Source organism: Haliaeetus albicilla, chromosome 8 (genome assembly GCF_947461875.1).
Source record: "Haliaeetus albicilla chromosome 8, bHalAlb1.1, whole genome shotgun sequence".
Taxonomy (NCBI): Eukaryota; Metazoa; Chordata; class Aves; order Accipitriformes; family Accipitridae; genus Haliaeetus; species Haliaeetus albicilla.
In genome coordinates this window covers 11208774-11223221 of record NC_091490.1, presented here as the reverse complement: position 1 = coordinate 11223221, position 14448 = coordinate 11208774, and the positions used below count along the sequence as shown (strand labels likewise).

The window sequence follows — 14448 nt, the reverse complement described above, 5'->3', positions numbered from 1 at the left end:
GAACTTCTGTTCCTCAGTAAAGTGTTCCTAATTTCTGCTGAATCTACTTCAGTGGAGAAAGCCATTACAGCTCAGTTAGGATTCTTTACTAGACTGGATGTTTTCTTTTAATTTACTAGACTGGATGTTTTCTTTTAAGGGAAATGAAATCCCTGTTGTTTTTTTATTATTCTAATCAAACATGGGTGACTTTGAATACAGTTCTTACTGCAAATCAGTAGGGAAGCAATTGTACTTTGAAGGCACTACATAGACTGTTAACAGCAATCATCCTGCTTTTGTTGCATGTATTTCCACTTGCACGTTTGCATGTCTTAAATAAACACTGTACTCAGCGTATGACTCTGAGACTTTTTTCCCCCTCTAATGTCAGGGCCCCAATTAACTTTTTCTAGTTACTTATCTAATGATGAGTAAGTAAGTGGGCAGAGAGAATTCCCAAGGAAAGCAGATTAATTCTGTATCTCTATTAAACCCACATGCATGGAGTAACAATAGTGCGGTTAAAGCTGGTGAACTTTTATCTTGAAGTAACACGGGGAAATGAGCCTCCAAGTTTCCACCAATGGCTTTGCTGCTGCTGTGCAAGTTTTCTGGAGGTCTCTGCTGTCGCAGCTGCAGCAGCCATGTCTGCCTTGTCTGGTAGGTTACATGTGCTGTGGGAAGGGAAGAGGAAAGCATCGCCACGAGCTGAGCTGGAGCCCATTGGCCGCACACCTCGAGTAGGCCGAGGTTGAATGGGGCGAGATTATGCCAGGGCAGGGGTGCTAGTGCCTCCCAAAATGTCAGGCAGAGGAATACCGGCTCTTCAAAGAAAGGCCTGGCGGTAGGGCTGTTGGCGTAGTGGGACATGCACCGTGTTGACGAACGCCCGCCCTCCGCTCTGCATCAGGCCGTGCTGTGTCGGCCGGCTGGAGGGGCAGGCTCTGCCTGCCGGTGCTGAGGAGGAGCCCTGCCTGCGACGGCAGCGCCGGGCCGGACGAGGTCCGGGGTCCGTGACCAAGGGCCTGGCTCGCCCTTCCTGCGCTCTGAGGTGAAAACCCGGCCCGCAGGGGCTCCCCCGCCTTCGGGGGGTTGGGCAGGCCCTCCTCCCCGCGGCGCCCACCCCCACAACATGTCCGCCTTCCCCCGCGGCTGGAGCGGGGAGGGGGGGGGGGGGGGGCGGGCAGCGAGGCCCCGGGGCCCGCCCAGCTGGCGTCTGGAGCCGCCGCGGGCACGGCGGGGAGGTGGCACGGCGGGGCCCCGCGGAGCGGACTACACTTCCCAGCATGCCGCGCGGCAGCGGCTTCCCGGCGGAACTCCGTTTCCCTGCGCTCCCCGCGCGCCCCCGCCCCGCCTCACCCCGCACTACACTTCCCAGCGGGCCGCGCGGCCCCGCCGCGGCCTCTCCCTCCCCGGACTACACTTCCCGGCAAGCCCCGCGCGGCGGCGCCCCCGGTGTCCCGCGGAGGGCGGGCGCGTGGCATGCCGGGAGCGGTAGTACCCCCGCGGCGTGCGCGCGCCGCGAGGCGGGCCGGGGCGTGTCCTCGGGGGTATATAGGCAGCCGGAGGGGTAGGGGTCTGCACTCTGCCGCCGCCGCCCCTGTCTCCAGCAGCTTCTATGCAATCTTCGGCCGTCGCCGCTCCCCCCTGCGTTGAGCCCGCGCCGGCCTCCCCGACTAGGTAGGGCCGCGCGGGCTGGTCCCGGTCACGGTGTGTGCGTGTCGGGGTGGGGTGGGGGTGTGGGGGCAGCGGGGGAGGGGGGGGGGCGCTTTCGCGCCGCGGGGTGACTGGGGTGGGGGCTGGGGAGGGTAGGGGGTGGCGGGCAGGATTTCCTTTTGGGGGGAGGGCTGGGGGCGCTGGTCGGGTTCGTGCGCCTGCCCCCGTTTCTTCCCCCCCCCCCGCCCCGTTCCGCCCCCCTTTCCCCCCCACCGGCGGTGGTACGTGCCGCCCCGCTCCTCTAGCGCCAGCTGGGCCCGTTCGGCTCGCGCGGGGCCACCACGTGACCCGTGCGCGGCTGCTGCCATCTTTGTTGGGGGCAGCCGACGCCGCTGGAGCCCGCCCGTGGGGGGGAGGTTGGGGGAGGGGGAGCGGCGGCGGGGGGTGGGTGGTCCTGCGGCGTCACGTGATGCCGGGCCGCCAGCCCGTGAGGAGCCGCCGTCGGGGTTTGGCGCCAATGGCGGGGGGCGGGGCCGGGGGGAAGGCGGGAAAGGCGCCCATTGTCTGTGAGGGCTTGGGGGGGCGGGGGGCCGGGGCCGCTGCCCGCCTCGCCCGGCCTTTGTTCCGCCCGGGGAGCTCCGCAACGCCGCCCCCGGCCTCCCTCTGCCGGCGGCGGAGGACCGCGGCGGCTTGTCAGCTGGCGGCCGGGGGGCTGCGCGGCGGCTGCCCCGCGAGTGGCTGTGGCAAGCCCCCGGGCTCCCCGGACGGGCGCCTTGGGCACGTCCCCGGTTTTCTGACTGGAAAGGCGGCGCAAAACACCCGATTTTGCGCTTTGCGGCTTGTTCCGTGCCGCAGGTTTGCGTGGGGGTAGCTCCGAGCTACAGGGCGCTTGTGGGTCAGTGGCTGCAAGCTGGCAGGGGTGGGTAGTCCTGGTTTTTAGGCAGCAAACCTGTTGGCCAGGCTTAGCCCGGTGTAACCTGAACGGGAAAGCGTTTGCTTTCCTAACAGTCTTTCGTTCAAACAATAAACAAAACTGAAACTAATGGGTTTCTCCAAAAGACAGCCAGCAGAACGAACCAGGGTGTGAACTTGCTCTAGGTAGCTGAACACCTGAAAGGAAGCACCACTCCTGGCTTTGGCCTCACACCTCTGAGAGCTCGGTTTCTGTCACGAAACAGGTGGCCTGTTATAAACGCTTCTTCAATATTTTGTTTGCAGAATGGAAGAGGAATTGGCAGCTCCTTCCACATCCACAGACAAGACGGACAGGTGAGATGGGAGTTGCAGTTGTCAGTTACTAAAGAATGCGAAATCCTAAGGGTTACTGAGTGAAACAAAAAGGGCACCCGTCAAGTGGGTTGTTAGGCTTGAAGTTTAAGAGATGCGGATGCTGTAGATGCTGAAAACTTGTGCTCACCAGTAGTCTGCACAAGTCTAGTGCAACAGAACTCTTTCAAGGACTGATAAATACACAGATACTGGCTGTTGCTTAGGAGGTTCTCGATTTGTGAGTTAGTGCTGGGGAAGCATTGGGGAGGTATGAGTATGTGACTAGCATGGAGTAGTACTCCTCTGTGGGCAGCTCCTCTTGTCCCAATCCAGGGTACTGGACTGGGATGAACCCTCTGAAATGGAGCTGTGTGAGATGTGCTGAATTGAAACTAAGGCTTGCATCTATCATTCTTTTCAAATGCATCATGCTGTACTATGAGAAGTCATAAATTGGATTTATTCTTCTTTTTCTTGGCTTAGCTGGCATCGGAGTCTGGTGAAACACTGTATGGTAGCCAGTGTTGTATTGGTATGCAACTCTTAAAGTATATTCTTTAGCATCCTTTGTCATATTAGATTCTGATACCCGCTTCTTGCAGTGGTTCGTTAAAATTAACCTGTCTGCCCTCGGTCATCGGAACTAAAAGTTGGTCCAGATTTAAACAAACAAAACCAAACAACCCCCTCTGCCCCGGTAATTCCGACCAGTGTAAGGTATGCAACTCGCTCTTATATAAAGCTGACTAGGTTTTGAAAGCTGGATACAAAATTGCTATGGAAACTAATAGAATCCTGTATTTGATTTATTTTTATTTTTTTCCCCCCTCTCCAGTATGGATGTGGATGGAGAATCAAAGAAACTATTGGGTTTAGGACAGAAACACTTGGTAATGGGAAATATTCCAGCTGCTGTTAATGCGTTCCAGGAAGCTGCGAGCTTACTGTGAGTAGTAGGAGGTTTTGTGTATTTTTGTAGGGCTTCGTTTTCAGCTTGACTGTACTGATGTGGCTTATAGAAGAAAGATCGAGATTTTTACCTTACATATGCTGCTGTATTTATAATACAACCAGGGAGAGGATGAACTATTGAAACTAACTCAAGTGTTGGACACTGCTGTAGTTGGTGTGCAGTTTAGCTTTTGTGATAGTAACTGCCAGCGCAGCTCCCTAAGGAGGAAAAGGGGTTTGGTATTTTATTTTGCAGTGTATGGTTCTGATGTCTGTTAATATGAAAATAATGAGGTAGTGTTACTTGCTAGTAACTTGTTTACTAGTCTTGATCAGTCTCTGAGGGTGAAGCCTCCTTGGGTTTTAGATTAGTTTGCTTTGCTGGATGTTTAAGAGCCACATCTAGCTAAGTGAGAGGAGCATTCATGATTTGTTTGAAACAATGGGAGGTGAGCTAAGAAACTGATTCTTCCTGACCAGGATTTTTTAGCTTTCAAGTTCATGTATCAAAACTTAAACTAGGCACAGGCAAATAATTCTTCATTACTTTTGTAGGGGTAAAAAATATGGTGAGACAGCGGATGAGTGTGCAGAAGCTTTTTTTTACTATGGAAAATCTCTCCTGGAGTTAGCAAGGTATGCTAACAGTTTCTTATTTCATTAAGAGTCTGCCTAGCATAACAGGATTTCACCCTCATATACGCCGGGTCACAGGGTTAGACTAGAACTTCATAAATGCAGGGTTGCACTGGGTGGGATGGGCCACGGCATTGCAGCTTGTGCAGTTAAAACAGTGTTATTACAAAAGCTAAGGGATAACAAACTTTTTTTTCTTTTAGAATGGAAAATGGTGTGCTGGGAAATGCCTTAGAAGGGGTGCAGGTTGAAGAGGAAGGAGAAAAAGCTGAAGATGATTCTGTGTTACCGACTGTTGATGGTATGTAAAGCTGTCTGCCATGTCATGGAGGCACCAAGCTGTGTTTTCTTGTCTAAACGATCCAAGTTCAGTCCATTGGTATCTTAGGTGGCCTGAGTTACTCTGTTGAAACTTAGCAGCCTGAATGGACTTTTTTTTTGTTCTTCTAATCTTGCTTAAAGATTGAACAAACCTCTAAAACTTCTGCAAGGAACTGGTCACTGAAAGCATGTGTAAAGGGTCACCAGGTGTCTGTGTCCTGAAACACTGCATTCAAACTTGCTTTCTTAAGCTTCACAGTCAACTTGAACTGCTTTGTAACCTTGTAGCAGTACACTGTGTGTAGTAGGACAGGTCAGTCTCTCTGTAAAAAGTCCAAGAACAGCATTTTATACTCCCTGCAGCTGGACATAATACAGGAATTCCTGTCAATCCAGACTATTAAAACACTGGCACCTCTTGCTTAGCTGTGACTAAAAATGCTAGCACGCAAAACTGCACACTGCTTGAGCGGCTGCTTGCAATAATGCAGTCTGGGGAAGGGGAAGGGATTTGCTTAGTTCAAGTTACTATGTTGGTTGTGTCCTAATTCCTTGTACTTTGAAAATGGAGCTTTTAGGAATGTCATCTAACTTGATGACAAACCAACACACTGGAGGGTCTGAGGGTGGTATTGTCAGTGCCCATTAATGTCTTTATCACTAAACTCGAAGAAATGTTTATGCTTCCTCAATCATGTAGAAGAAGCAAGGGAGGAGTTGAGAGAACAGGTATATAACGCCATGGGGGAAAAAGAAGAAGCCAAAAGGTCTACAGAAGAGTCTCCAGTACTATCTGAGAAGGAAATCAAAGAGGAGGATGTTGAAATGAAAGAGATCACAGAAGAAAAACCAACAGAAGAAGCAAGTGCTGACAAGGATGTAAAACTTGAAGAGGCTGAAGAGAAGATGGAGGTTTCTGTGGAAAAAGAAGTAGCTTCAGAAGAGCAGAAGCAGCAGGTAGCTGTGGAAAAGGAGGCTATGAAAGAGGAGGCAGCTGTGGAAGAGAAGGTAGTGGAAAAAGAGCAAAAGATGGTCCCTGAAGACAAGGTAGCAGAGGCAGCTGAGGAGGAAGAGAGAACGACAGAAGTGTCGGACAAGGAGGTGAAGGCAGCTGTGGAAGAGGCTGAAGCTGGAGAATTGGCTGTGGAAGAGAAGGGAGAGGTGGGAGAGCAGACAGCTGAAGCAACAGAAAAAGAGCCAGCTGTGGAAAAGAGAGAGGCTGTAGAAGGGCAGGCAGAGGCAGCTGTGGAAGAGAAGGCAGTAGCACAAGTGACAGCAGAAGTGCAGGCAGCAATCACTGTGGAGCAGGAAGAAGCTACAGAAGGGGAAGTAGAGGCAGCTGAACAGAAGGTGGAGGAGAAACAAGAGCCAGTAGAGACAGCTACAGAAGAGAAACCAGATGAATCCAAAGAGACAGAGTCCTCAAAGGAACCTGTGCCCACAGAGGGCAAAGAGCCATCTAATGACATGGAAGAAAAGGCTGAAGTAGCTGCTAAGGTAGAGAAAGAGGAAAAGAAAGGTGACCTGATGGAAGAGGGTGAAGGTGCTAAGGTAGAAAAAGAAGAGAAAGATGGCCTGATGGAAAAGGGAGAAGGTAACAGTGAGAGGAGAAAAGTACTTGTGGGTGGATGACTTGATGGATTTGGCTAACAATGGGTAAAAAGTGTTCCATTCAGAATTTTCTGTTTGCCTTAGAATAAGGAAAAGGCACAGTAAAGGGGCTCTTGAAGGATTTTACATCCAAGTAAAGTTTCAAGGAGTAGTGAACAGTCTCGGTTTCTCTAACGCTTAACTAACTGCAAAGCAAATCTTACTTGAAAGCAAACTTACAGCCCTGTGAAATGTGTAAGTAATGGCTAGGCTGGTGGAGAATACTGAATGGATGTTCACTTGCATGCATCTGGGTTTATTGCACTAACCTTCAAATAACTTGAAGCACAAGTTGCCTCTGGTTATAACCGTATTTTATTTTAAAACAATGGAGCAGAAAAATAAGAACAGCTGAATACATAACAAAATAGTAAATCTGCTTTTGGTGGGGGGAAGGAACTCTCCATTTGAGTCTTTCTGGTGGTAATTACAAGTGAGAATTTGGTTGGCAAATCTAAACTTAATTTGCCCTGAAACCTGAAGGCTTATTGCTACTATCTAGTACAGTCTTCCAGCTACCTAGCTTTTTCTGCCATTCTGCTTCCCTGCTTCATTATAGCTGTTTTCAGGATTATGTGAAAGTAACTGTTGTGGTCAACATTCTTCTCATACTGAACCCAAAACATAGCAATATACCAGCTACTAGGAAGACAATTAACTATCCCAGCTGAAACCAGGACAGTAACCTAGTAAAACTTGTACACTTTGCTGAAGTATTACTTGTATGGTCTTAGTAGGCCAGCACTTTCTGTTGCACAAGTTAATTGATGAGCTGATAATTGAAACTTTGCTTGTCAGTAACTCAGCTTCACAGGAAGAGCCTTATTTTAGGAGTGGCAGATATGCAGACTAAATAGTTCTGGACACTGAAAGGATTTGTACTGCTGGGCACAGTGAACACTCAATGGTGGAGCAGCTGCCTAACAAGGTGTCTGTCTGGATAGAGTATAATGCACCTAGAGTAGTTATCCACTCCTCATCAGGCTGAGTAAAGGCTGTTTATGTACACATACTGCTGCTTTTTTTTTTTCCCCAACCCTGTTAGTGTGAGGACACTCTTGAACATCCTCGTCTGGTGCCATGTCATTCTAGACTCCTCCCACTATTTAAATTTTAACTTTCTAATATCTCTTCTGTTTTACCTTTGATCAAGCTGTCCTCATACTCACAGGTTTGGCCCTCTCAATGGTAGGTGTGTGCATTTTGGGAGTTAGATTAACGAGCTTATGGGTTCTCTAGTGTCCATTCCATCAAGGTCCTCATATTCTGGATATAGTCAGTAGTCATGATACAGGAATTAAGTGTGCAACTTTAGCATGCAAGTCAACCAATGCTCTAAAGTTATTAGCCATACTCCTTCACATTTTCCCAAAATGTTTTCTACTGGTAGAATAGATCATGCAGTGCTCCTACACAGTATCAGAAGTCAAATCAGTGCTACACAATAGCAGGTTCGTTAATAACATTGCCACTTAAATGTCTGACACGAGGAACACGAATTCAGAAACAGTCTTATTTGTACGCAGCTTGGCAGCCATCTTGCTGAAAACGCTTGTTATCTTGTTACCTGTAGTGTGAAGTCCAGCAACTGACCTGTACCTCCAGAGCTGCCCAGGATCCCGTGGCTTCAGTGGGAGTTCACAGTGCATTTGTGGGAACTGAATTCTATGCAAGTTTCTGTTCTAGATAGTATGAAGTGAAACTTAAAACGAGGACTGAGGGAGCTTGGAACCTCTTTTAGTCTACAGTGCCTAACACTTTCAGCAAGATGGCTGCTGCTGCTAGGAATTTAATATATCCTGTGCTCTTGCATCACACATCTAACCTGTCACTGGAAGGATAAGGGCTGGATGTAATATATTCTGCCATGCGAAGCAAGCGTACTAACAACAAGTGTTCTCATTCATCTACTTCCCTTGTAGAAACAGAAGAATCTGAAGAGGAAGATAAAGAAAATGATAAAGCTGAAGATGATAAGGAGAATGAGCTGACAGTGGAAGACAAGGTGAGATTGCTGACCTCTGATATTGGTGCTCATAGAAGAGTGCAGTATTTGTCTAAATGTCATGTTAATGTCTTTATAAAAGCTCACTTGTATTTCATTTGGTCCTATGTAGGAAATGACTTTTGAAAACCAATATTGCCTAAGGAAGGGGCAGCGTTATGTGTAGTCCACCTTGTAGGATCTTGCTCAGCTCTGTAAACTTGGGCTTGTTTAGCTATGCTGAAACAAATGCTTGCAATCTGCTGATAAGTAATGCAGCCTGGTAAATGCAGGGGCAGGCAGGGAGAGTTGCTTTAGGTTGTCACTAGAGTTAGTTACTTGTAACACTTCATTCTCTGCTTTTTTTGTTGTTGTCAGACTATGCCTGTTGAATGTACCTGGTCCTATAAGCCATGATTAGGATGGGAATTCAGTGGGAAGTGTAGCGCTGCTTAAATGTGAGGTGTTAATGTTGATGTAGCAGTCAAAACACCTGGAAAAATCTGGAGCCTGTTAGAGTGTGGTACTAAGCATGCTAGACAACTGTCTTGAAGAGAATATCTGTCACTTCCTCAGACTATTCTAAGGAAGTCCAAAAGCTCATTTGAAAAAAAAAAAAAGTGGAACATCAACTCCTTTATTTAGCTTTTGGTTCATATAAATAGCACCTTAAACAAAACCTTACTGTTGGGATAATATTGGTGCTTGACACTCTGTTATTTCTGGGAAAAAATTAAGGCCGTATCAACTAAGAATGTAAGCTTATGTTCCACTTAAAACATTTTCGCTGCAGGTAAAGTCTTGGTTGATGCAATAACCTGTTCTGCATATGTGTTTGTTTTGGGTTTTTTTTACTTCTAGTGGTAAACTGTTTGTCTTGAAGAAATGTGTTCCTTGACAACACTGCTTAGAAACTCAGTGGTGGTGTTTGATATGATATGTAACCAAGTCACTTAATCTTTAATGCATTTCTAGTCTTTACAGGAAAGTGAGGAGGATGAAATTGGAAATCTTGAGCTAGCCTGGGACATGCTGGAGTTAGCAAAAGTAATCTACAAGAGGTAAAGACTTAAGCCCTAATTTGGATATGTGCTAGAGAAACTCATTGTAAATTGGGGAGTGGCATAAGCAATTAATGAATGTGGCATATTCTGATCAGGATTTGAAAACTACTTTTTTTCTTGATTTAGACAAGAAACAAAAGAAGCTCAGCTCCATGCAGCTCAAGCTCATCTAAAGTTAGGAGAAGTTAGCATTGAATCTGGTAAGTAATATTAATTCTCACGTACAAAGTGTTCAGTTCCACTTTCTGTCACTCTCTATTTTGTACTTTAAAATGAGCAGAGGTGAGTTAAGGCTGTTAAGATGAAAACAAAATAGATTTTTTCTAATTATGATAGTTCAGCCATGTGAGAAGCTTTGGAATCAATGGATGAACAAGTTGGTGCCTTAAAGGCAAAAGCCATGTGTGCAAGCAAAGCAAACCAAGGAATTGATTCACCACTTCCCATTGGCAGGCAGGTGTTCAGCCATCTGCAGGAAAGCAGGGCTCCATCACACCTAAAGGTTACTTAGGAAGACAAAATGCCATAACTCTGAACATCCTGCCCTTCCTTCTTTTCCCCCAGCTTTATATGCTGAGCATGATGTCATTAGGGTATGGAATATCCCTTTGGTCAGTGGGGGTCAGCTGTCCTGGCTGTGTCCCCTCTCAACTTCTTGTGCACCCCCAGCCTACTTGCTGGTGGGGTGTTGTGAGAGGCAGAAAAGGCCTTGGCTCTGTCTAAGCACTGCTCAGCAATAACAAAAACATCTCTGCGTTATCAGCACTGTTTCCAGCACAAAGACAAAGCATAGCCCTGTACCAGATACTATGAAGAAAATTAACTCTATCCCAGCCAAAACCAGCACAACAGGATAGTCCATGCTTTTCCAGAACAGTGAAAGCAAGCTTTGAATAAGAAGTAACATGTTACCAGATCAAAACCAGCCTTGTGTTCTGCTGTATAGGCAAGGTTTGGTTAGCTTCAGAAGCTTGGGAGAGACTTTCCTTATCTAAGTTGTGAGTCACTGAGCTCAATAGGAGGTATCAGTACCATGCCACTTCCAGAACATAAAGACTGCAAGTGAAAAATGGTTGACTTGCTTAGACTTCCCAAAATCCTAGGGTATGGTCAGGAAAGACTCTTGTGTTATGCAGCAGAAAAAAGGGAGGGGGAAGCAAGCCCCAGGTTTGTGCCTTCTAATATGTTTTACCTGCCCTTCATTTAAAAATGTGTTTTAATCTTGTTAAATCCAAAGAGAGTGTAATTTTTCTCTATGGTGAGCATTGGAAATAATCTGATGGGTTTCTGGACCAGGGCTACAAAATGAGGGTTGTGTTTTGTGTCACTAGGATATATTCAATGGAGAGCTTGACTGGAAGCTAGCAGGGGAGTGTCCTTAGCTCTAGATGCAAGTTGCAGTTGTGACCAGTTAGGTTTGGGTCATGGTAGCAGGTAAAATAGCAGGATTTGTGTGCCTGGTTTTGACTTGGCTGCTTAGTTTGCTGTGTTGCTGTAAATAGACAAAGCACTCTTGAAAACACTAGAGGAACTGGACTCTAAACAGCCTTTTGTCACTTGATAATCTGAAAGCAGCCTGTCACTGAACTCAACTGCTGTATTCGATGGTGGTTCCATTCTCAGACTATATAAAGTGTAATAAAATACGGAGTAACTGAATAAGGGCTTAGATCTTGCTTGTTTGGGTAAATGAGTGTGGTTTGTAAAGATCTTATGTCTTTCTCCTATAGAAAACTACACGCAGGCTATAGAAGAGTTTCAGGCCTGTCTGGCCCTGCAGCAGAAGTACCTGGAGGCTCACGACCGCCTGCTAGCAGAGAGTCACTACCAGCTGGCGCTGGCGTACCACTACAACAGCCAGTTTGATGAGGCGGTTTTGCAGTTTGGTAAATCCGTAGAAGTCATTGACAAGAGGATGGGTAAGTGGATTTCTAAAAGTGCCTAGTGAATATGAGAGCTTTCACTAGTCAAAGCAGACTTTAAGTGCCCTAAATGTAGTTAGGTATGCTTATTACCTTGCTGTGCAAATGTCTGTTGGTCTGAAAGGGGTAACAGGCTATACTGATACCAGAAAATTGTTGAAACAATGTGTTAGCAGATACTTGCCTCTGGATATTGATAATGAGACAGCTACTTTTGTCTTGAGGTTTTTTGCCATGATAACTGTTTCATCCTAGCAATGCTTACTGAGCGAATAAAGAAGGCAGAAAGTGGATCCCCTGAAGATGAGAAGGAGATTGAAGAACTGAAGGGACTGCTTCCTGAAATTAAAGAAAAGATAGAAGATTCAAAGGAGTCTCAAAAGAGTGCAAGAGTAGCTGAGCTGGCACTGAAAGCAACTCTGGTTAGTGCATCCTGTGGTTTCCTTTTAGCCAAACATTCTTCCAGTGAAACTTGAAGTAAACCAGTAATGGGAGGAGCTCAGGCTTGATCGTACAGATTGGAAGCTGGTGGTTGCTCACAAATGTTATGTGCTGTGATTGTGAGAAGGAAACTGAGGCAGCTGACATCTGAAGAGAGCTTATTAGTAAATACACTGATGTTAATTGCTCCAAACTAAACTGGAATTTGATAGGCTTCTAGAGCAACTTAATGTATCAGGACTGGAAATTATAGGTCAGCCAAATGTGAGAATGGACTGAGTTACATCCATCCTGTGTGTAAGTGTGGAATGCAGTGTTGAGACATGAAGGGGTTGGGTTCTCCTGTCCCTTTCTAAACTAGCATATATGGTCTCACCAGAATTTGTTGACTGTTTCTTCTGGTTTTCTTAAGGTTGGAACTACATCTGGCTTTGCACAAAGTGAAGACAGTGGTTCTGTTTCCACAGTAAGTTAAGATGGATGTTGGTAGTCCCTGTTTGCTCTAAGGATTACTGTTTGCTGTTACTCATCTGTCAATGTCTGTCTTGTAATAGATTCCAGTAAGAAAAGCAGCTGATGGTGCACCTCAGTGTGTTACAGACATCTCTCACCTAGTCAGGAAAAAGGTGAGTCCAGAAATGACTAGTTGAACAAACAGTTTGTTAAAGTACCACTGGCTTGCTCTGTGTAATTGGATTTCTTGACTTGAAGCTTTTTTTCCTTAACTTGGTTCTATAATGGAAAAAACACCCTAAAAGTAAAACCAGAAATAGTGCATGAAACTCCTTTCCACTGGGAGCCAATCAGTCTGGGAACCATCCAGCCTCCAGGAGACTATTTGTGACGGTTCAGCACCCCGCCTGACCCACACTGGTTTAACTTCAGAGCTGAATTGTGTGGCTTTTGCAGGCGTTCTCTGAACAAGTGCCCTCCTCTGCTGGGGACCTGCAAGAAGAGCAGGCTGGCCTACAGATCTTAAGAAAAGGGCAAGCAACCAGGCTGAGTTGGGTTCCCTTCTTTGCAAGTGGAAATGGAGAATTGAACTTAATAAATAGCAAAGCCAGTCTAATGGTAGTAAGGATAAACTGCCTCTTAAAGAGATAATGCATTGAGGACTAGGTTCCTTTAAAGGTATATGCTTTTTCTAGAACTGTTTGCTAATATAACTAAAATTATCCCCTATAGGATCTTAGTTTTTATTTTGTATGCTGCTGTGGCACAGCCTGGCCTGTGTGTTTTATTAGCCTCTTTCAGTTCAGGTTTGCTTGGAGCAACTTTGATCTGCTTTACACAGGTGATTGTAAGTGTCATAGATGCCCTAAATCTACCCCCTTAACTGTTCCCTGGCTCAGCAGTTGCATGTTTCCTTGCCAAACAATAACTAAGGATAATTCAGCACTATAGATACTAGCACCTAAATAATGTCTTATGGGAAATCCTTTGTGGTTGAGACCTCTGTACCAAAGCTTCAGAGCTTTGGTTAAGTCTTAACACTCAAGTATTTATCTTGAACCTGGCAAGTAGAGGTTGAATAGATAACGTGCAATAACATCTAGATGCTAACTTTCTAAAAAATATTTAAACTTTAATTTGTACATAGTGAAGACTATAAACAATTTTGTCTTCAGAGGAAACCAGAGGAGGAGACTCAACAGGGAGACAATGAAGCTAAGAAATCTAAACCAGAACCGGCTGTCAATGGTGGTGGTGGTGATGCTGCCCCCAGTGGAAATGAGGTTGCAGAAAAAATGGAAGAGGAGGTGGGCAGCTGAGTCAGGAGTCTGTGCCATTATTATCAATATCATTATTATCATCTTTTTCTCCACTTCTGTTCAGGCATGGTTTTGTGCCTGATAGATGTACTGGTTTTATTGCCTGCTGGTCTTCACAAGGCTTCCCAGACGAGATGGGGAATGTTCCCCAGTTGGCAGGATGCATGTTGTACCATGGTGTCTGACACGCTGTGGGCTGGAAAGACACCAGCTGTGGAGACTTGCAACCTGTGGGGTGGGACAGAAACATGTTCTGGGTGTTTGAGTTGGGCTGAACTACAGTGTGGGGCCTTTCCCCGAAGTATTTTTTTTTAGTACTCCTGGGTTTTAATACTTATCACTTGGGCTACAGTTGTTAACATCAATATTTTAGAATAGTGTTGAGCTCTGAAGACCAACAAAGCATGTGTATTCAGTTCAGTCTTCAAATGACAGAAACCTTGAGCTGCTGCATGAATTGGTGCTGTAAGGCAGTGTCTTGTTTTTTAAAAACAAACCCTTTTCTTTTCTTTTAGACAGAGAAAAGGCCACAAGCAGAATCAGGGGCTGCAGTTGAAAGCACAGTATGATAATTCTTTAACCTTGGACACTCCTCTCCTTACAAGGAAAATGGTTTTGTATATAGTGTATTTTTTCACTTTTTGGCAACTTTTGTATGACTTCAATAAAGATTGTAAGCAAATAGTCCTTGTCTTGACCCTCCTCAGCAGGGACTGGGGCTCGAGGCCTCTGGTCACAGCTGTTGGCTGTGTTTGGTTAGTTCTAGGCTGAGCCTGGTGCAGGTGGCAGTGGCACCTCCC

General features: G+C 46.2%; 1 protein-coding gene across 3 annotated transcripts; it reads left to right on the top strand.

Annotated features, from left to right (window-relative positions):
- Positions 1-1474: 1474 nt before the first annotated feature.
- On the top strand, positions 1475-14332 carry NASP (nuclear autoantigenic sperm protein). 3 transcript variants are annotated; one of them, XM_069788857.1, is made up of 15 exons: positions 1475-1662; positions 2857-2907; positions 3743-3853; positions 4414-4494; positions 4698-4795; positions 5516-6409; positions 8388-8470; positions 9425-9510; positions 9640-9713; positions 11244-11432; positions 11691-11857; positions 12289-12342; positions 12431-12502; positions 13505-13636; positions 14164-14332. In XM_069788857.1, the coding sequence occupies exons 1-15, from the start codon at positions 1601-1603 to the stop codon at positions 14215-14217; spliced, it is 2208 nt and encodes a 735-aa protein (XP_069644958.1). In that variant the 5' UTR covers positions 1475-1600; the 3' UTR covers positions 14218-14332. The 3 variants fall into 3 exon arrangements, with proteins under 3 accessions (XP_069644958.1, XP_069644960.1, XP_069644959.1); XM_069788858.1 differs by having other exon boundaries at positions 1570-1692; XM_069788859.1 differs by lacking the exon at positions 13505-13636.
- The last annotated feature ends 116 nt before the right edge of the window (positions 14333-14448 follow it).